The sequence below is a fragment of the Mercenaria mercenaria genome, unplaced genomic scaffold, assembly GCF_021730395.1.
Source record: "Mercenaria mercenaria strain notata unplaced genomic scaffold, MADL_Memer_1 contig_4325, whole genome shotgun sequence".
In the NCBI taxonomy this organism is placed as follows: Eukaryota; Metazoa; Mollusca; class Bivalvia; order Venerida; family Veneridae; genus Mercenaria; species Mercenaria mercenaria.
Genome location: NW_026462546.1, coordinates 25,672 through 48,824, shown reverse-complemented (window position 1 = coordinate 48,824; position 23,153 = coordinate 25,672). Strand labels below are relative to the sequence as shown.

At 33.8% G+C, this 23,153-nt stretch overlaps 1 protein-coding gene across 1 annotated transcript; it reads right to left on the bottom strand.

The window, feature by feature from the left end:
* Positions 1-1,164: 1,164 nt before the first annotated feature.
* LOC128553788 (heat shock 70 kDa protein 12A-like) lies at positions 1,165-22,316 on the bottom strand (the record flags this gene model as incomplete). The annotated part of the gene is made up of 5 exons (XM_053534970.1): positions 1,165-2,231; positions 4,987-5,140; positions 5,719-5,946; positions 10,439-10,604; positions 22,168-22,316. Coding segments are annotated over 5 exons (1,758 nt in total), but the record flags the coding sequence as incomplete, so codon positions are not given.
* Between the last annotated feature and the right edge of the window lie 837 nt (positions 22,317-23,153).

Genomic DNA, 23,153 nt, shown 5'->3' with positions numbered 1-23,153 from the left:
TCATCTGATATCAATTTCACATTATAAGACCGATAATCGTTGAAAGTTTTTTTTAAGAACAATAAAGCGTTCAAATATCTATCCATCAGTACCCCTGTTAGCTCGCTACCTATCCCTTTTCAACAGCCACGCCAGGATAAGCGCGTTGTAGGTTTTGCGGTGGCGCAAAAACCAAAGTGTCAGGAAAACGAGAACTGTAGACGAACGATAAGGTCCGGCGATCTGGGACTAGCGTCATTCGATGTAAAATTATAAATTCTTTGCAAGTAAATCAATTTCTGACGGTCTTCGGGTGCACCAAGTTATAGGGCATTTCTCTTCAATTTTAGTAAAGAACTGTCCGATGAATGATTTAACGTGACGCTAAGGACAACGTAAATATTCTGAATATCAGTTTCAGAGATTTTGCGTTGTCTAAAGCCATGAGAACAGTATCATGAGTATGCACTTCTTCGGGCATTTATCCATCCATTTAACATCCTAATACTGATTTATAATTTTGATTTTTCATGGGTTGTTTAATAAATAATCAATCTGATATTGCGACAACCATCGGAAGACGCGAAACTACATCGACATGGTTATGACATATAAATTATCAATAATAAATATTACCACTATCTTTGTGTCTATTAAATAATAACTTTATCATTAACTTTATACATCGAGATGGTAATGACACATAAATCATCATTAACAAATATTACCACTATCTTTGTGTCAATTAAATGATAACTTTATCATTGTCAAGTTGTTATTATAAACATCTCTTGCTTAATATATTTTTCCAGTGTCAATATTATTTTCCGGTTGAAAGCAATCTAACTAAAAGTGTGTTTCATATTCCTTTTAAGTGACAATATCATCTTCAGACATTGTCAGACTGAAAGGGATTTACCTCCACTGATGTAAAGGTTAAATGTTATTTCATATTTGTTTCTAGTGACACTGTCATCTTTAGACTGAAAAGGATTCGCGTTCATGTTCCTTTAAGGTTAAATGTTATTCCATATTAATTTCTGCTGTTAGTGTCGTCTTCACGCTGAAAGTGATATAACTAGTACACTACTTCACTGATGTTTCTTCAAGGTTGAATGTTACTTGATACATGTACTAATTTTCATTATCTATGTCATCTTGAAGCTGCGTGTTACCAAAGTAAAATTGCATCTATTCAATGTTTATTGTAACATCATACTTCTTTCCAGTGTCGTCTATAGCCTCGGCTCTGAGTTCAGTTTCCCCGAAGTATACTTTCAACTTCACATATCTGTCCAGGCTTTTAATCTTTGACTCTCCAAGGTTCACTCGCATTGTTCCAATTAAATGGCACCCTATTGCATCGATATATTTTGGATTCTCTTCAATTTCTGACCTGTAGAACGGAAAATCTATTACAGTTTGGTATTTAGATTTCACAAAAGCTTCGATTTCTTGTGTCGGTTTGTTGTATGGCACTTCGTCTCCCTTTCCAATCAGTTTTCTAAATATATCTCTGCAGACATGTCCGTTGTCTGTTTCCTCACGTTTTGATGGATCATGGTTATCTGGGTCAAAATCCTCGTTCCAGTCCAAACCGTAAGTGTACCGGCTGATCCGTTTGTTGACAACAGACTGATCCCGACCGAAAATGATCGCTCCTTTCATGATTGAAGTCACGGCTTCCTCTGGAATTATTACAGTCTGGTCTGGAAATTTTGCATGAAATGCGTCTTTCAGTAACTGGCAGTCAGAAAATCCTCCGACGCAAGTTAACGTGTCAATTTTCTCATACATTTTAGACAGTACACATTCTACAGTGTTTAAAACACCATCAATAGTTTCTGTAAAAAAACTTCGAAACAGTTTTGTCTTGATTCTCATTTTGTCTGCCTTGAATTCGACATCATCTGAAATTGCCATTTGACGGACTGACTCTGTGAGTTTCTCCTGATTATGCATTTCATGTAATGTACGAAATGACTCTGGAATCGATATATTAACCTTTGAGTCATCACTGGTATCTTTGAATGCACATTTCTTGTTTTCAAACAGACGTTGCATTGTTAAATAATCTTCCATGTTTTCGTCTCGAAATTTTGAAAATGCTGGTCCACCAGAAAGTTTGACCAGAAACTGATCATACTTCATGTTGATATTATCTCCACCCAAGGGGCCTCCGTCAGGTACAATGACCTCCTCAAATTGACAGTCGTCGTTAACCCGGTGTGCAGCAATGTCTAGAGTGCCTCCTAGAAAGGTTCAGAGCATAGAATCAATACTTTGAAGATGCTTTGTTGAAAGGAGTCAATCACTGAAGATACATCGTCAGATACAAACGTATGCCTTATTACGCTATTGTACATATCGTGTAAATCAAAACATGTTATTTGTACCTTTTCCGTAAGCACTGCCATTTTGTCCGTTGCCTCAAATTACGTGTATCAAGTAAAAAGTATTCATCACGTAAGTGCTGTTTTAATTCTGCGTTTGAAATCTTATTTCCTTCATTTAAGTTCAAGTCAAAACTATCGCGGACACTCACTGCCACAATTAAACTATACGTTAGCATATAACTTTTAGGGTCTACTTACAAAGAGAATTGTGCATTTTTGAAATAAAGATAAAATAAAATGACTTCTCCATGCGAAGCAATGCTTCCTTTAAGCATATAAACAGCTTATTCATTATGCCAGCTACTTCATTTTATAACTGTAATTAAACCCCAGGCCCATCCCTCCAAACTTGCCCTGCAACCGTCTCTAGTCCCAATCAGCAGTCCACAACCCTCCCTATAATCAGCTCTGACCCTAAACTTCAGCGCCAAACCAGCATCTCGAACCTTCTCCCCCTATCACCCGCTTTCACTTCTCCGCCAACAATTTTAAGCCCTTCATTCAATCCTCACCGACTGGTAAATGCACAGAACAAATTGTACATATACATCAGATGCAGAGAGAGAGATATATTACGCAGCAATGTTAAATGGATTAAAAATAGAGGAAATAGACGGGAGCACAATGCACTGCTGGAAAGATTTCGTGGTACAAGGAGTCGACAAGGCATGGGATCAGTGTTGTTATATTTTCTGGTCCTTTGAGATCATGGAGTCCATTCGATAGACGTGTTATACAGTTCCGCTTAAGCCGGTGCTTTGGGATCATGGAGTCCATTCAATAGATGTGTAATAGAGTTCCGCTTAAGCCGTAGCTAGGGAGCGCGACAGATGTTGCACATTTCATTACCTTTTATGAACGGACTCAATCAAACCGAGTCTGTTATGATTCTACTTGGTTGCATTCTTTGCTTCTAAAGGATCTTTTTATAAATTTTATGGTAAATTATGGTTAAAAGCTAAAGAGAAATGACTGACCAAGAACAAAAGGGAATTATGATTATGTTCTTTGGTTTAGATTAAGCTTTTAGTAGATCTAAAAAGAAATGAGCTGAATTATAAAATGAAAAAGAAATGAATAAGTTTATTGGTTCAACAGAAGCATTACTGAGCATGCAGAACGCATTTAATATTTCAAAGAAAGTATAGTTCTCCTTGTAATTAAAAACAGGAGGTTAAATTGTCCAAAACATTAAGCATAATTTAATATTCGCGGTGATTTTCCTCCATATAAAACTACTGGAATCTCTCGCATTGTCCACCGGATGATGAAATATAGAATAGCGTAGTAAGTGACCCATTGGTAGCCGACGATGCTGGAGACATTGTCCGCTAACATTAAATCGCCGTTATTGGATGTGAGCTGTCGCACATATTGAGTGTACAATATACTGACTAAAGTTTAATAGTGTACATTCAATGCATGCGTACACTCAATGCGGGAGAATGAATGCCGACCAGGCATTGTCTCCCAAAATATATCTTAAACTAACATACAATGAGGCTGTCACATCTTTAAAAAGTATCTTGATTTCAGTTACGAAGGGGAGTCAATAAATTCTGTCATTGGTTTATATATACCTAAACAATCAATCAGATAAAAACAATTTTAATGTGATCCCTCTGCATAAAAACACTTTTTGGAGTATTTTTATCCAAGAGTTAAATACTATAAAGTAGTGTCCCCTTGGTAAAGCGTTTCCAGAGCTAGAGAAATAGGAAAGAGTCAAAGGGACGTAGGTTAGGAGAATATGGGGTTCTTTTTGTTCTTGTTCTAAGAAAGACTTTGCATTTTGACTTTTGTGGGCAGACGCATTATCACAAATAACCTCTATGACTTTCGAACATTTACTTGAGCGTTTATTTCGACAGAATTACTTGACAGCTGTAAGTACTTTACTTTATTTGTTTGTAGAATGAACTTGCCTGTGATGGTTTTACCCTCTTTGCAAGAAAGTTTGACTGACCTCTAAGTGTGACCTTGACCTTTAAGCTAGTGGTCCGGGACTTGCGTATGACATATTTACTCATTATTGGACGGGAACATTTGTGCAAAATAATATTAAAATCCTCTATGGATGACAAAGTTACATGCCGAACACAAACTCGGGACTAACGAACGAACGAAGGGACGGGCGGGTATGCGTGGATGGTGGAGAGGGCATAAAAATGTAAAGTTTGGAAGATATGATAGTCATCTAAGCCTACAATAAAGATTAAGTGGAGTAGTCACCATTTTGTTCCAAATATTTTAACTAGGATAATATTTTTCAGCTTAAATAACTCGTTTTCAAAAACTGATACTTAAATGATTTATTTCAGGCTATGCACTTACATGGAGTTAACTAAACAAACACCTATAATAGGTAGCTCCTACCTGAAGTTTGTATTTTAAGGTCCATTATCTATACTGTATCTTAGAGTTTATAATTCGACAATGGATAACTTTGTGAATAAAAATTGGATTAAATCAATATTTTACAGGTGTGTTGAGTAAACATCCATTATCAAGAACATTAAATGTTGTTTTGTACAATGGTTTCTATGGATGACCATTTGTAACATAATTTATTGAATCATCAGCGTATTCGTTTAAAATGAGAAACGCTAACCTCCAAGATCAATGATAACATGGCATGATCCTGGTTTCATCGCCAGTTTGTCTTGCGTCATCTTGTCAAGAGCAGGTAACTCCTTCGTATGCACATAGACAGCCGCACACTCTGGCTCAAGAGCTATACGTAGCCTTTCTGTCGGTATATGTGCCTTCAAATAAGAAAACAGGAAACAAACAACGACATGATTTGCATTAATGTAATTTCATTCAGTCATTTATATAACTATATATCAAACTTGAAAAACTGCTCGACAAATGCATTCATGTTACATTTGGATGGTGTAACAACGTGTTTATTGCCTTCCGTATAATGAATTAATCCTACTTTATTTTGTAATGTTGGTAAAAAATAGTTTCAGTGGAATCCACGAATTAAGAACACCAAATGCAAACGGTGTCACACCCCGGGCAATAATTAAATTTCATAAAAAAAATAGTGCCTCAAGCATCATCAATTACTGAAGCAGTTGATGAGCCCACAGTGTATATCCGTCCTTGAACAAACGTTGTTAGCTTATTTGTTAAGCATACTTCAACATTAGTTTAGACATGTATCGTCTGCCAGTGAAACTAACTTCTGACTTGCAGTCTGCAAGAAACATACAACTTCCTTATATGACCTAGAGGTAGGACAAAAGATATCGGACATACTGTCTTCTGTTAAATCGTCATTGGTTTGCTTGCTACATACATAGTAAAATATAAGTTGATTTAATGAAAGACTAACGTTTAATGCCGCCTTTCGCATGAATTGTTTCGCATCTTCGCTCCAGATTGCTGGCGTCGTAAGCACATAAGATATGTCATCCTCTCTAACAGCTGGAAACCTTTCCCTGACTATTTCTATAATTTTCCTCTTCATATAGTCTATGGAATAGGAAAACACTGCTAGAGCACTAAAGTCGCGACCCTCAGTATCTTTAATTGTGCTGTGTAGGGATAAGCCACATGTATTCTGAAAAAGAAAACATTTGTGTTATGAACATCTTAGAAGCATATTTCAAACAGCAATGTAGAATTTCAGAATAAAACATCATTCAGTCGCAGTGTCTTTGTAAAATCAGCAAAACTGTTGGTTCCATGATCTTTTGAGCTTAATATATTTGTATCGAGCAATATGCACAAGTTGTGCAGCGATAATATTGCACGACTTTAAGGATGCAATATTATTTCGCGAAAGAACATGTGCATATTTATCGATATAAATCTAACGATCTTTTAATTACACACGCATCTACACTAATAATTAATTATTTTCTAAAGGATTTAAATTTGTTCTTTGGCCAAAGTAAAATTGGAAAAGTGGTCGTTACAGAACATTTAGCCGCAATGACAGTCAAAAACTGACGTAACACCCGAAAAATATAAAATTTGAATGTCAATATGGTAAGATATTAACAATGGAAATTCCATTATAACTTATGAATGAGTATGTAAATAACGGGTTATTACAAGAATGTCTTCTCAGACTGAATCTATTTAAAGAGTAGAATAAGATAATTAATTGCGAGCTCTGAAATCTGTCCGGTTCTAATAAACTTCTACATTTCTTCAAAACTCAATTTTGATTTTCATGGTAAGGTTCAGCGCTTTACAAACATGTTATTATAGGGGTTCATAATTTCTTGTTTCAAGAGATTACTGATTGAATAATTATTATTGTACGAGACAGCAGAGAGACTGCAGATAATCAAATTTCTCTCATTCTGATATCAGTTTCAGTGTAACCAATGGCATGGTTGTATAATTTACGTTAAATGTAATAAAATTACATTTAATGGTTAAGTCTTGAAATAATATAATTACAACGGAAAATGGTAGCTAAATAGATAGCTTCATCCTGCCATTATACTGAACTATGGAAGTGCATGACAATAAATTAATGTTTTGTGATTTACAAATATTTTAGTGTTTGCTAGTGTCCGCAACTTGACTTAATTAAATCAAGACCATCAGATTCCATAATTGTTGTACACAAGAAACCAGGTTGTTTATTAGATAGAATTAAATTCAACGATGTTCGCCTCTTGAAGGCACGAACTGAAATGACCGCTGTGCGAATGGTGAAAGGGGAAACTTTTGATGACTGTTTACTGTCAGTAATGTTAAGGAATGGTTAATATTTACCGGGGTTTGCAAATTGTGCAGCAGGAGAGTAGTTTGAGTGCAGGTAGTTTGTTACATGACGTGATGCTGTTTTAAACATTTGCATAAACATTAGGTATACCTGCCAATATTAATTTTCATTCGTTGGAAACAATACTGGAAAAGCATTTTTTTGCCAAAAGTTATGGGTTCGCTTAACGGTACCGTCATACAAAAGACTAAGTAATCGTACCAACAGCTTCTTTACTCGGCGCTAAGTTTTAATAAAAAAAACAAAAAAAAAACAAGACCGCTCTCAAATCGTTTTGGCGCCAGAAACAAGGTCTGGAGAATGATGTATTTAAGCCGTAGACGTTGTTTCACAAGTGATAGTAAATAAGTAAGCGTACACTAGCTATACTTTTTGTCGATTATTATAGATGTTTAGAACAATAGTGTACAGCTTTGAATTAAAAGCTACTTCACCCCTTGTGTTTGCACATTTAATGCCATCCCCTTTCACACTTATTAAATCGTTATAATATAATAGTATCAATTTTACTGTTTTCTTAATATATAATACTAAAACAAATGTATTATATGTTTAGAAGTTATATATTCCATATCTCTACAATGCAAGAGAATGTTTTGAAGATGTTTTGGAATTTTATTTACAGACGCGAAAACTGATGACAAAATAAAATGGACCTAATTTATAAATACAAGTGTGAAACTAGTCAAAAGATAAGGGCAAATGCGGAAAATAACATAACAACAAAGGCAAAAGTTGAGCACAGCTTACTTCTAGTATTCATATGGATTTGAAAGAAGTGGAAAAACATTTCCTGGCATTGAAGAGATATAACAACTAAATAAATAAAAAAAAATATTTAGAATTGTTTGGAATGTTTCATTTCAAAGTTTAATCTGCATTCCCACTGTTTTGGCTTATGAAAGCTAATTTTATCTGTCCGACAGAATGGACTCGATGTGTGTCATAACACATGACAAAAATGTACATTTGTATATGTCTGAATAACTACGCAAAGCATAAACTTGTAAGAACCGTCTTTTGTGTGTGGACAAGTCATTTATATTTATGTATAATATGTCCTTAATTTACAACGTTTAGGCATGCAATGCGAGTGTGCACATATTAAGCTGATAATATTTTAATACATTATCTGAAAATGACATTATGATGGTCCAATGTTTTTGAAGTGAGATAATTCAAGAAACATAGATTATACGGAAAAATGATTGATAAAATTTTGCAACTCAGAAATTCGTACCATGATACAAACTCTGTATGTCTACAAAAACAATCTGAAATATTTAGCCGCCTCACCAGCGCAAAAGAAAACTTAAATAATTCAAAAGGTAAACATCTTTGAATGGAACATACAGCTTCTAACTAAGAATTACGTTTATTTTTATATCAAATATTGATGAAAAGTGAGAAAGATATAAGTATTAATATATAGCTTGAATAAGAATGAAGTGGTGTGGCGTTGATTGTACAAAAACTAGGGGTAAAGCAAGTTTTAATTCGACGCTGCACACTATGGTACCAAATATGTAAAGTAACCGGTACCTAAACATATTCAGTAACAACAAGCATGGCTAGTTTTCACTAATTTATTTCAGGTCGCTTGTGAAACAAGTTCTACGCCTTAAATGTATAATTCTCCGCACCTTTTTTGTTGTGTTATCAACGCCACATTTGTCAAGTGGTGAAAGAAGAGGAGTTAGTTTGTTTTCGTTTTCGTACTAATACTCAGTGCCAAGCAAAGTACTAGTAGTTACTGGTACGACTATGTAAAGTCCTTTTTATGACAGTGCCGGGTGGGGAGCCCACGACTTCTGGCACCAAAACTGACGCTCTTCCATTAATGTTTCGAAGCGCTACATGGCTAATGGATAATGTTACAACGCATTCAAAATGATGAATTTCGTAATTCATTTGTGTAGAAAATTGTAGTTTTTAATGGAAATGTTCGTTGTACCTGGGCTGCATGAAAAGGCGAACGTTTTGTTTGAATCTTTAAAAGGCTAGCAGTATTGTCATAGCATAATATTCGTTTATAGGATTACTACGGGAGTGTTTATCTTATAGCAAATCCTCTGTTTATTTGCTCAAAACTCGATAAGGTTCTACTAGATGATGATCGGTTTCTTAATATTCATCTGCCAGCAACAGCACGACCATATTGTTTTAAAATCTCTGATTTAATCTTTCGAAATAGCCGGATGTGTTGAAATGCAAAGCAGCCTTCGTACCACGTTTAGACTGTGAACCTATTGCCGGAAAGTAAGCAAACACTAGAATATTTGTAAAATGTTATACGGTCTTACATTTCCTTAGTTCTTTATAATATCTGGATTATATTATTTCAAGGCTTTTCCATGAAATGTAACGAAAGAAATTGCATATAACATTAATTACACCATTATGCCATTTGTAACACCGTACCTGGTATCAAAATGAAAGGAAATTGAACGCCTTTAGTCTGTCTTCTGTTTTGTTTACTGATAATAATAATTATAACTTTTCCAGCTTTATTTGTTTAAAACATGTTTGACGTCTTGGGGCTTAAATAAAGCCATGTTACACTTGTGTAACAAAGCTTTGACGTTGACGTCGTTTGGAGTAGAGGAGACGTTGATTGAAATTGATTTGGTTATAGCAGGCAAAGAAAGAAGAATTGTTAATGTTTCAGCACGAAAAGCTAGCATGTGATAAAAAGGATATCACATTTGTGCTTTCACATGGATGTGATAATTATTAAATTATTAAAATAAGTTGAATAAAACTGATAAAACTTGAGTATCTTATTTAACATTTAACTCGTTTTAAAGAAGTCATTCACGTAGTATCCCCTGTGTAAATTGTCGCTGATAAAACACTAAAAATATGTATATGTGTATGATAAAAGGGCCACTAAAGCAGTATATTGATCTGCAGGGATACATTTGATTCGTGGAATTTGCCTGGTCGGATAATGTTTCGAGCAAGCGCCTCGTGGGCTCCAAGACTAGCAAAATCAATCGGAGCCGATTACAACATTGCAGATCAAGAAACTGTTATGATAACCCTACAACATTTCACTATCACCAGTCATGAAACACGACATCTGGCAAGTCATTGAATGATATAGATTTATATAGTTAACAAACAAAATTTTATTTTATAAAACTCCTGGTATGATTTAGGTAATGGATGTTTTTAACTGAGACAAATATATAGAATAAACGTGAAGCTACTTGTAAATCTATGGCATAATAAAAGAGTTGTTACTTACACTTGTTGACAAGGAATGAGGCTAAACAGAAAAAAAATCCACCAGTAAAGATGTACTAACCCTGTCGCTCGGTTTATAAAGTTTCATTTTAAATCGTCGGAAAAAGCGCCAGTCTTTATGTTTATCATCTTCAGCGAGTTCGATATATTTCTCCTCCGCTTCAAACCCAAAAGAATGGAACGACTTGTCCGGTTTCAGCAACACACACGTCGGCGTCTTGTGAGTTCTAAAAAGCAAAGCCGACAATAGAACCTTTATATCCTAGCCAGCATGACTATATCGGCTCGATATAGTATAATGTCGGAATGTCGGCTAAATGTGCCGATGTAGGGCCAACGTCGGGCCGTTGTAGTGCCGCAAAATATTGAAATTAGTAGATCGACATCAATCAGTGTAACTATTTCGTACGTCGGATTGACATAGGGCCGATATTGAATTCTCTAATATAACTATATTATTAATAAACGTTAAAAAGTAATCTAATTGTTTATATGTGCTAATTTATTAAGCAAATATGATGTTTGCCAGAATTAATCAAACTAGGTTCCAAACAAAATTTGTAGACGGTATTTATCAAAATTTTATATGCAATAAAGGGAGGTAATAATTAAGATGCATTTTTATTTTTACGTAAAAAGTCGCCATAGAAATATTTATATCTAAAAAAATTGAAAATATGTTTAAGATTCTAATTGAACAATTTTAATAGTGTTAAGAATATACAGAAAGATTACGTAACTGTATAAAACATGCAGTATATAGTTATGAAAATATCATATCATAAAAATCAAATAAGCATCGTACAAATGAGTTCTGAAGAAAATTACTCTGATAATTTATACTGTGTATATTTTCAGAAAACTTTGATAAGGGAATGCGTGTCTCACTATTTTGCGACCACGATATGATCTGCCAATATCAGGCCGATATCATTTTGATGTTAGCCAAATACCGTTTGCTAATATCAGACCAATGTTATTAGACATTTGCGAATTAATCCGCTGCCGAATCCGAATCTGACATCGGGTATATTTTATATTAATAATATTTCTCAAAACATTTAGTGGTTCAAATGATAAAAATGGTTGTTGGCTAACATTTTAACGTTGAGCTGTTTTTTTGTCGATTTTGCTAAACTGACTACAGTACTTACCAAGTAGTCGTCCGAATAAATGCGAACTTTGTTTTTTTAAGTTTATCGTTCCGTAGCTCACAAATATGATATCTATACATTTTATATAGGTATATATCTATTCTTAAAGTGTTGTTCAATGCATATGGAACTCAAGCTGTCAGAATATTTATTTCAAAATACATGGTAAATACACTTTAGTTGCCATGATAACATACATGTTGCTGATTTTGGTTAGACCCATCTACCATTATATAAATAGAAAAATTCCATTGCAATGAAAGATATTGACTTTAATACGAATTTCATTGATAATTTTGCTGTCTCTGTAGGTTTAGTTTGACGTGATGAATTCATTCATACCAAACTATTCATTTTTGAAGTAATTGATTGAAAAGAACAGATATCGTCCAATTTTGTTAGCAATATTCTGACGAAAGAATGGGTGCGATCTGTTAAATGTTTTCAGTGTGATCTGCTCATAACTTATAATGGCTGTTTACTGTACTAACATGTTTTCTTAGTATGGCTGAATCATTTTCCCATATCGCATATATGTTCTCTTAATTCCTTATCTTGTACGGTACCTAGAAGGAAAATGTATGACAAGATTTAGTACTCTTTTTCATACCTTTGTTTCTTAAAATTATATATTAAATAATAATTTATAAAATAAAATGCCTTCTGAATTCTTTCGAACTTAACGTACTTGTATGAAAATATATACTCATGAAAATCGCCAAAACTCCACATTTTCCATAGCCCAAACAAGTAAAAATTTGGAAAAGACATATTTCTGCCAAACAACTTTGAAAACTGGACAGTAGACGCAGAGTAAAAGATTTATGTCGTTCTGCTTAAGACAAAGAAGACCTCAAAATTTTACGCTCTCGCTGTATGAGGAAACCCTGCTCCGCTCCTTGGCAGTCACATTCTTTAGTGTACCAAATGATCTGAAAGAATCTGGCAGGGGCTCACCAAAGAAATATTTCCGTGTAATCATATTTAAATCAGCTTAGCAGTCTTGGAAAAGGCGATTCTCAAAAGTTCCGTTATTCTAATAGACTATATGGAAACCTTCTTTGCCCCTCGAGGCCATGTTTAACATAGCGAATGATCTGACGGCCACCCAATAAACATTTATGCACAACAGCCTAAGAAAATCTGAAAGATTCGACCATTCTATACAAGTAACTTGCGGTCAGGACTTAATGATATTTTGTTGAAGGTAAGATTTCTGTGAAATAGTGTTGAAAAAGGAGTCAGTAAGGAGAAAAATTCTTAATTTTGTTTGCTACCGCAACCGGAACTCTGCATGGATGACCCCATATTTTCATTATCGAAAAGAGCATCTACAAGAAATGTTCCTGTTATGTTTGGACAAAAAAGATGCTCATAACAATAAGTACGGGGGCTGATGACGGACGTACGACGGACATCTCATGATCATAGATACACCACGAGTACGGCATGATAGGTGAACTTAATATGCTCAGAATTATCTATGAAAGAAGTTACAAAATTAACTATAACACGTTTTCGTGTTTTGCAAAATTCTTCACTGACCCTTTTAAGAAAATTAAATCTTAATTATTTAATGACGTAAAATCCATAAGAATTACAAAAGAAACATCTCTTATTTGCCCCAGAAAACAACTAAGGTATTAGGATAATATGCAGCCCTTTGTTCAAGCTTTACAAGGAACTAACTGGATAACGTACGACATGATGCCAGAAATAGGAAGGAAGATGTCTACTGTCCGCCTTTTGTGTTTCCTCAGATAATAGGTCATAGCGTCTGAGACAGAATCTCTGTCTTGTGTGGCTTTTCTTAACACTTATAACAGAATAGTGTTAACTAAATTCCAGTGTTGTATAAAACAGTAATGACCAAACATTATGAGGCAAAGAAAAATTGTGTTCCCGCTATCTCGACCTACCCTAAATTTTTGGCCCGACTCTAAATGTTTCATGGCCTTGGAGAATTTTTTTCAACATTTTCTGTTTAACAAAAAGTTGCAAAACTGCACTTTTTATGCTTTAAACATGGTCAGTGATGTTAGAAATCAACTTACTGATGCTCAAAAGGCATAACGCCCTTATTTGTATTCATGTTTTTGACACAAAAATAATTTCCGAAAGGTCCCAACGCAATAAAAAAATCCAAAACATAAAAAATTATCGACCTACCTACCTATTCTTAGCATGTTACCGGAAACAAACAATTGTTTGTTAGGCCTGATGTAGTAACTGAATTAAATAGACCAATACTTTGCGGATATTTCCGATGCACATAAATGTTTTGAGATTATCCCTTAAAATACAGTATGAACATCGGATTACAATCTCGGATTCGGTATCGGATTAATTCGCAAATGTCTATTATGATGTTGGCCCGATACCGTCAGCCGACGTCGGACCGACATCATTGCTATTTGCAGCAGAAATTGATTCCGATATCGAGCCATTATAGACAACGACGTCTGTTGGATATCGGGCCGATATAGAATGCTGGCTGGGATGTAAATGCCTAAATAGTCATTTAGTAAAAAAGTTGTTTGTTTGCAGTTTTGTCACTGTACGCGTAGTTATGAAGAATATAAATGAAATAACAAATACTATATTAGTTAAACGCATCAAAAAGGTAATCACAAACAAAATGTAACAAGTTCATAAATATTGCAGCTTAAGTAAAAACAAGAACGAGAGAAAATTCGTGACATATGCAAATAACATACAGGCTAATCGTGAGATCAATGCCAAGACCTTGTTACTGGTTCAATAGAAGACAAAGAATGCTTGATTTTCCTAATACTACGAACACAAAGTAAATACGCAAATGCTAAGCAAGACTGCAATATATTTTCATCTTTTCCAGGACCTGCAGATTTTAATGAAGATCCATCTTTCCATGTGTTATATGTACGGGTAATTTCCAATTATACCTCATTTTACAATTTCCTATATTTATGATTTATTGTTTGTTTACTGTAAAGCCTGTCCTAGTTTTGAAACATTATGTATGTCAATAAGTTATTTATGGTCTATGGTTTTCCAGAAGGTTCTATCACAAGTACTGATAAAAAGGCTGTTAACATTATTTTGCTGTTAGTATTATTCTGGCTTTTTTTTCAGAATCTTCTAATTTTATTCTTTGTGATACAAAAAAGTGCTGAAACATTCCGTGATGCTTTGAATAGGGAGCTATTTGAGGACAGGCAGAACCTAAGTAAGATCTTATTGAAAAGCTTTCCTGTATTTCCTAATATTACCAGTTTGGACATTAATCATTTGATTGATATACCATTGTGGATTAAAACATATATAATTAAAGAGAGGATCTATATTCTTTGGATATACAAAATTCAGTTTGGATTCTGTGAGGAAATTGGAATTATTACTGATTGGATTTAAATTTCACCAGAACAGAATTTGGACTTTTCATGCGAATTAGAATTGGATTTTGCGCTAGTCAGTATTTCCAAGGTATCTCAATTGTTACTTTTTAAAATAAACGTTGTTATTGTTAATAGTTACAGTACTTTCTGTTATTTTTAGTATTTTAAGTAACAAGCAATTGTTACCCTTAGACGTAAAACAAATATTTGATAATATAGCTAGAAGTTGCGTTAATATTGGCAACATACTTCGACAAAAACGTCGATAAGACAAATAAGGTATATTAAGTCGTATTGGCACGCTAGTGTATTGTGTTGGCGTTTTGGCACTCTTCAAACGCGAACAAAATAGCAAAAATAAACAACAATACACACGACTTCACTGCAGTCTAATTGTTCAATGCACTGTCAAACAAATCATCGAAGACAATTACGTGAATAAAGGAATAAAAACTCTTCTTCTCGCATTTTCTGCCTATATCTTGTTAAGTACTTTCAATTCAATGATGTTTCAGAGATTGGAAAAAAATCAGAAACACTTATCAATGTATGTAGCTCTGGAGGTCAGTTCTATTATCATTAAATAGCCAGGTAAATTGCCTACTGACAATTCAGTTATCCTCAAACATCTAACGGGGTTTCAAAAAGCAACCAAAAAACATCATTTTTATGTTATATGCACATGAATCTGATAATGTTGCCATTCATTAGATCTGTGAGTAACTGTGACTGGGCATAAAATTTGTCTTCTCTCCAACATTTTCTAAGGTATTTCTTTGCAGAACTATTCCAGAATGATTATTAATAAATACTTAGCTGAAATCTATAAGTTATATGTAGACAGATCCTGCGTCAATAAGGAAGGAATTTTGGGAAAAGAAAATGAATTGTAAATAAGTCGAAAGTGGCTTTCTGTGCTTTTGGAGAAAACATGCTTAAGCACAAGTTAATCGATGGTTGAAAGTAGCAGACGGTAGCACAGGTATTACGTTAAATGAAAAAGTTAGAACAAGAGATTCTTAGCTACCCTAGAACTATCACTTTTAAGACTTAAATGCAAGTGCTCAGATAGGAAGTAAAAAGGGCATGTCAAAAGCATTATAAGCTAACCAATTCAATAACAATAAAACAAACAATGAAACATAGATAATGGTCGCATCAATTTAGGAGTTTCTGATCCCTTCAGCAATGAAGATGAAAACATAATAAATATTGATAAAAAAGGATTATTTCTGTGACAACAATTGGTAAGCAGAATATGGACCAGTTTATTCAAGATCTTCTATTGGACAAGTCAAAACAATCTCGAACTCATTAAAAGAATGCAAGTTCATGTACTAGAAGCAGCACTCCTTGAACAAAATGAGACTGCCGACAGGTGACAAAGTTTGAGACAAACAAGATTACAGAGGTTTGTTTGCTAGGATGCTCTTTATTGCTAATTCAAGACCTGAAATAGAGCTAGAAAAATTTATCAGCAAGCATGAATTATCTGCCATTCCGTAATTTAACTATTCCTAGAGTCCAGTTTGGTGCCGACGGTACAATGAATCATCGTTCAAACAAGTTAGCGCACACTGATGTAAATATAAGAGGCGTCAGGTACAACAGATGACCATAAGACAGTAGCTTTCGCACTTGATATGGATCATAGATGTTTGGTAGCAATATCTGACGCAATGAAAAATGTACAAAAGTTAGATAAACCACGTTGAGTAACGACTGGCAAAGATATTTCAACAAAGACAAGATTTCGGGTAAATTCATAGATTACGATGAGGCTGATATTATATTTGATAAATCTGATATGCAATGATTATAGGAGGCAGCGGCGCGTATAAGGCGGCTCCGTGTGAAAAATCATTTAACAGGTTCAACACATATTGAAAAATATCAAAAGAAAGTCCTCTTATCAATTCTTAAAACCGAGGATGAATTATCTGTGTATCTTTGTACGTTATGCCAAGACGTTCCATAAATCGCATTGCGTTGCATTCAGATTATTGTAAACGTTAACTTCCTTGCAAACCCGCAGGAAGAAGCCGACACAAAATTGATTCTTCTAGCTTTCGACTTTACAAAGCGCGCTGCAACGGTTTTTGAAAGTTTTTCTTGTGATATGGACGTATTTGTTCTCTGTATTTTCCGCTATAATCAATTTCTAAATAACGCTCACTTAGTAACAGGTACCGATTCTATGTTAATGAAGACAGCACTAGGACCACGGGCGATCAGAAGATCAAAGCTTTACCGGAATTATACGCCTTCCTTGGGACTGATAATACTAGATCAATGCCGGTATAGAAAATGTCTTTTTGGAAGGCATTTATTGGAGCTCGTTTTGACGTCCAAAAAGTTTTTAAGAATTTAAGATTTCTTGAATTAGATCAAGTAAATCTTAATATGCTTCAAGAATACGTTTGTATTCTTAACCAGCCAGGAACCACTATTGAAAGGCTTGGGTAATTAAGGTGGTGAATGTTTCATGGGATAATGATAAAGAGACATACAGATCCAGTGAAATATCGATTGAAGAAAGAGAATGATTGCTTTGTTCCAATAATTATAACACAACCACCTGCTCCAGATGCTCTTCTACCATAGTTAAATGTTTTTTTGTGGAAAGATTAGAGCGTTGTAAATGCAAGAGTTATAAGCTTGTATGTACAGAGCTCTGTTCTTGTGGCACCTTTCATGAGTAATGCTCTTAGGAAAGCATTTTTTCATAAACGTATGTTACACAACAATTGCAAAAGGTTCAAAACCTCTAAAAATTATCAAAAATACAGAAAAGCTAGCTATTACGTCACTTCTATAAAACGGAAGTCCATTAAAAACTATTTCCCTGAACGATGTACTGGTGGTCCAAAGAGTACAAATTTTTGGAAAACGATCAAACCATTTATTACAAATAAGGGCTCTTTTTGCCACAAAAACTTTGTTCTACAGGAAGAAGAAAATCTTGTCTCTGATCAAAAACGAATTTGTGACATTTTTAATCGTTTTTACATAAATGTTGCCCAAAACATAGGGGACCCTTGTGTAAAGTTTGATGAAAACCATGCCAGTATTAAAAAATAAATGAAATGAATATCCCAGATCAATTGTGTTTTAAACCAATAAATGATAGTTTTGTGCCCAAGCAGATTCATAAAATGAATGTTAAAAAAGCCACAGGCTTTGATAAGATTTCGGTTAAGATGGTTAAACTAGTTAGCCCTGCAATTTCACAATCAATTGAGAACAACATGAAAATTGCTCAGGTTGTCCCAGTGTACGAGACGAGCAGTACTCTGGATAAAAGTAACTATAGGTCAGTTAGTCTCTTGCCCATTTTATCCAAAATGTATGAGCGGACAATCTATCTATAGACCAGGCTATGGATGTAACACCACTCTTTTAAAAATCACTGAAGATTGGAAGTACTTCTTAGATAACAGTAAATATGTAGCAGCTATTCTAATGGATTTGTCGAAGGCGTTCGACTGACTCCCTCATGACTTACTGCTTCTTAAACCGAAACATTACAATTTGTCTGAGCAGGCTTTACAATTAGTTAAAAGTTATTTGTCCAACAGGAACGAATGTGTCAAAATAGGCAACAACCTAAGTAGATTTCAAGAATTAATTAAGGGTGTTCCGCAAGGCTCTATCTTAGACCCAGTATTTTACAATTTTTTCATAAACGATATTTTCAACTTTATTCACAAAAGTAGTCTGTACAATTATGCAGACGATAATACTCTTTCATATGCAAGTAACTCCAAAATTTATGAGCGGACAATCTATCAACAACTATTGTCACACTTTGACACTATTTTTAATCCATTTCTTGAGCGCTTTTAGACCAGACCATGGATGTAACACCACTCTTTTAAAAATCACTGAAGATTGGAAGTACTACTTAGATAACAATAAATATGTAGCAGCTATTCAAATGGTTTTGTCGAAGGCGTTCGACTGACTTCCTCATGACTTACTGCTTCTTAAACTGAAACATTACAATTTGTCTGAGCAGGCTTTACAATTAGTTAAAAGTTATTTGTCAAACAGGAACCAATGTGTCAAAATAGGCAACAACCTAAGTAGATTTCAAGAATTAATTAAGGGTGTTCCGTAAGGCTCTATCTTAGGCCCGGTATTTTTTAATATTTTCATAAACGATATTTTCAACTTTATTCACAAAAGTAGTCTGTACAATTATGCAGACGATAATACTCTTTCATATGCAAGTAACTTAGAAAGTGACTTTGTAAAAATGTTGGAGCAGGAAAGTCTTGTGCTTATAGTAGAGATCGCCCTGACGGCACGCATCAACACCTGTTTATCTGGCGGTGGGCAAAACAAAATGTTTTTACATCGTTTGTGTATGGGATCGGAATTTTCAATTTTTAATAACTTTTTCGTTCATATATGGATTTTAAAAATTCAAAAAGTTTTGAAATGCTTACGATTTTCATATTTTCTAATTCAAATATTTTTTGTAAGTTAAGCGTTCATGATTAATCCATTTTATATCAAAATAATATTTAAAAGTTAACAATAAATTGCCTTTTTTATATTCTTTCCATTGATCAAAAAAATATTGATATCATTTGTGTTTTAAAAAAGTTTAAGCCGTTAGAAAAACATCACTGTTAACAGAAAAACATGGACACTCGGCGTCTGCCCACCCGATCTTTGTCTTATCAGATCTAAAAATAGAATATACAACGTATTTGTATACAAACACGATCTCTCCTATTGTCTGGGTTTCAAAAAATCATATGAAAGCCAACCCTGAAAAGTTTCAGGCTATTGCTCTAGACAAAAGAAGCATTCGCTAAATCTTACTTTTAACTTTCAAGACATAGAAATTCACTGTCACGATGAAGTTAAATTACTTGGAGTCACATTTGACTTTATGTTAAGTTTTAATAATCACATTGCTAATATCTGTAGGAAAGCTTCAAGGCAATTAAATGTTATGAAGAGAATTGGCAAATAGTTTAACAGATTAGGTAGATTAACTATAACAGATAAAGTAGATTAACTATGTACCACTCATTTATCCTATCAAATTTTAACTATTGTCCATTAACTTGGCATTTCACTGGGGAAAGTAATACCAAAACAGTAGAAAAAAATTCAGGAGCGTGCACTCCGGTTCATTTATGAAGATTATCAGAGTCAATATGAGGAGCTTTTAAACAAATCTGGACTTCCAACGTTAAAATTTCGTAGAATGAGGAATATTGCTTTGGAAACATTCAAAATTCTTTATGCCCAAAATCCAAGTTATTTGCTTGATCTAGTAAAGTTCAAACTCTCGTCACGTAATTTTAGGCATAAAAATATTACATTACTTCCAAAACCTAAAACAGAACGTTATGGTAGAAAATCATTCAGATTTGGTGCTAGTAAGTTATGGAATTTTCTACCTCAAGATTTCAGCGATACGTCAAGTTTTACTCAGTTCCGCCCCCTAATCGCTAGCTGGGATGGGCCTGACTGTTCGTGCAGTTCTTGTGGTTGATAAGCAGTCATGTTGTCTTTTATGTACAGGTGTTCACATTATATGTATTTAATTAAGCTTACTTTGCTAAATTGTAAATTGCATACTGTGGCTTCCTTTGTATGCTTATTGTCATTATTTTGACATTTAACAGCACTTTTATGGACATGGATTTCCCGGTATATAAATAGTATCACTACTGTAATAATTGAGTCTAGATTATCAATACTTAAACAAATAATGTTCTGTGATAATTATGTGATATGTAACTGATACTCATGTGTAATGTGATGGTACTCTATGTGATATTGAATAGATAATACTATGATAATCAGGTCTTTCTTAATCTTAATTTTAAAAACCAGTATTTTCCTATTTAATTGATGGACTTTTAATACTCGCTGATCTCTTATTTTTTAGTTTGTTCGTATTGACGTATGTATATAATGTATGTCCTGCAAAATACTTTTAAATGTCAGCTATTTATTATGTGCTATGTTTAGTCGGTTTTAAAAGCTCACTAGAGCTTATGTTATTTGTTATATTTGCACCGACATTGTAAATAAAATTTACTTGACTTGACTTGACCAAGGATAACTTTTGTAAAACATACACTTTTTCACGATTGTTCACGTCAATACTGAGTTGATAAAAGGCTCCGAAAATATATATTAGCATCAACACTTGCATTATATAACTAATTATTTGATAGTCTTTAAAGTGAGGAGTTTGTCATTCATTTGTAGAGAAATTTCATACATTGTCTGCTTTTCATTTTCAGTTGACAGTTCAAAGTGGATCAATGGAATGACATTCCAAGATTGTATTTTTTTACTTGTTACTTTCGAAAAGAATTGGATTTTCATTTTAATACATAAGAATATACAATACAGGAGGTATAAGCAGCATGAAAATTGGACTACAATACAGGTGGGTTTAGCAAAGATAAAAAGGTAGTAAGATTTATCAAATATCATTTCTATCTTGTGACTTATTATCACATACTAACAACATCTTTATTGATTTCTTGAGACATTGTACAAAAATAGCATTTTTATAATCGGCCGCCATATTGACGTCATTTCCGATTCCAGTTGCAGTTCCAAGAAGAGATTCATGTACTATCTGGTTTTGTCTTAAAACAAGGAATACTTTGGTATATTTGGCTATATTTCTCCATTATTTCGAGCGGGGTTACAAACGACAGTGTACTATTAATAAGTAGAGTTAAATCGACTTAAATAGCTTACACTACTGTGCTGTTTCAGAAGAAATAAATCAAGTAAATGGGATTTCTTCACTTTTAAGTGAAACAATAGTTTTACTTGCTGTCCTTTCAATATTGAGCAGGTAAGCAGATTTATTTGGATGAAATGAACTGAAACAATTGCGTAGAAAACGCCAAAATAATCCGGTTATTACAAGCGTACAGGAAATGGTCCTGTCCGGATAAAGGTTCCTAACTTTTAATTAGAGTTATTGTGAAATACGATCAAACTGAAAATAAAAACTGAGTTTTTTAACATCATGTTTGTTTGTTTGTTTGCTTAAGCATGATATAATATGTTTCAGCAGTCGGGTAACCTTTCCGGTGTTCCTGTACTCTATACCAGTACTAGCTTGGTTTTTAGCAGGTAACTGACAATTTCCCCACATGAAATAGAGGTAAGACAGCCATTAAGTTTTCAACGGTGACTAGTGTCCATAGAAATATAATTGCCAGAATCAAATATCGAATACAAAATGTACAAAACTGATACCATACCGTGGCTGGTCGTTAGGTTTCCACATATAGTTAAAGATCTTTGTTTTATCATTTTCATAATCCTTGAGTAATGACAACGCAAACCCCGATGAAGTTGTTCCAAAGTCTATTGCAGCTACCAACAATTTTTTCCTCCAAGTTGCATCCATCTATAAAAAGAAACAAAATAAATTGCTTCAAATTTGTGATCTGAAAATTTAAAGCTAGGTATTACTTTAATATGAAAATCTAATAACTTTTGAGTACTTGCTTTTTTTCAAACTTTGATCCTAGTGTGTCTACGATTATATGTGCGTACGTATGTAGATATGCCTATTTGACATTCATAGATAACGGTCAGTGACAAGATTATCTTTCCCGTATTTATATAAAATACCCTATCGCTATCTGAATTGAAACTTCATATAACCAAAATAGATATTATGTTATTATCCGGAACGAAATCAAAAACGAAAGTAGAATATAAATCATAAAAAAATAACATTTTAAAGACATAAAAAACCAACTGAATAGATATAAAAATTAATGGTGAATTGTTTACCTTTTAGAAAAACGGAGATTAAAACTCAGCATGAAATGGCGATATCCATTCTATTTCAATCAACTCGTAACAATGCAATTAACAAATCGATAAATCAAGGTTAACTAATTAAAATTTAAACAAGAACGACAACTTAAAGCGTTCTGTGCTTCCAAGATTTAATTATTTAATACAATGATAACCTACCAATAAGATTTATGTAAAATCATATGTTACCTTATAATATATTTCTACATTTAATCCTACTCTTCAACGACCTGTAAACAGGTCTCGTGGCCAAATGATGATATACGTTTTTTCATAACTGTACCCGATAACACAACATGGAAGGATATTAAGTGCAGTAAAACAATGCGGTAATCGTACGGTGATTAAACCTGAATGTATTATATTTTTAAGCCTTTTCAAAATTTCACAATATGTATTGTATTTAATCAAAATTGAC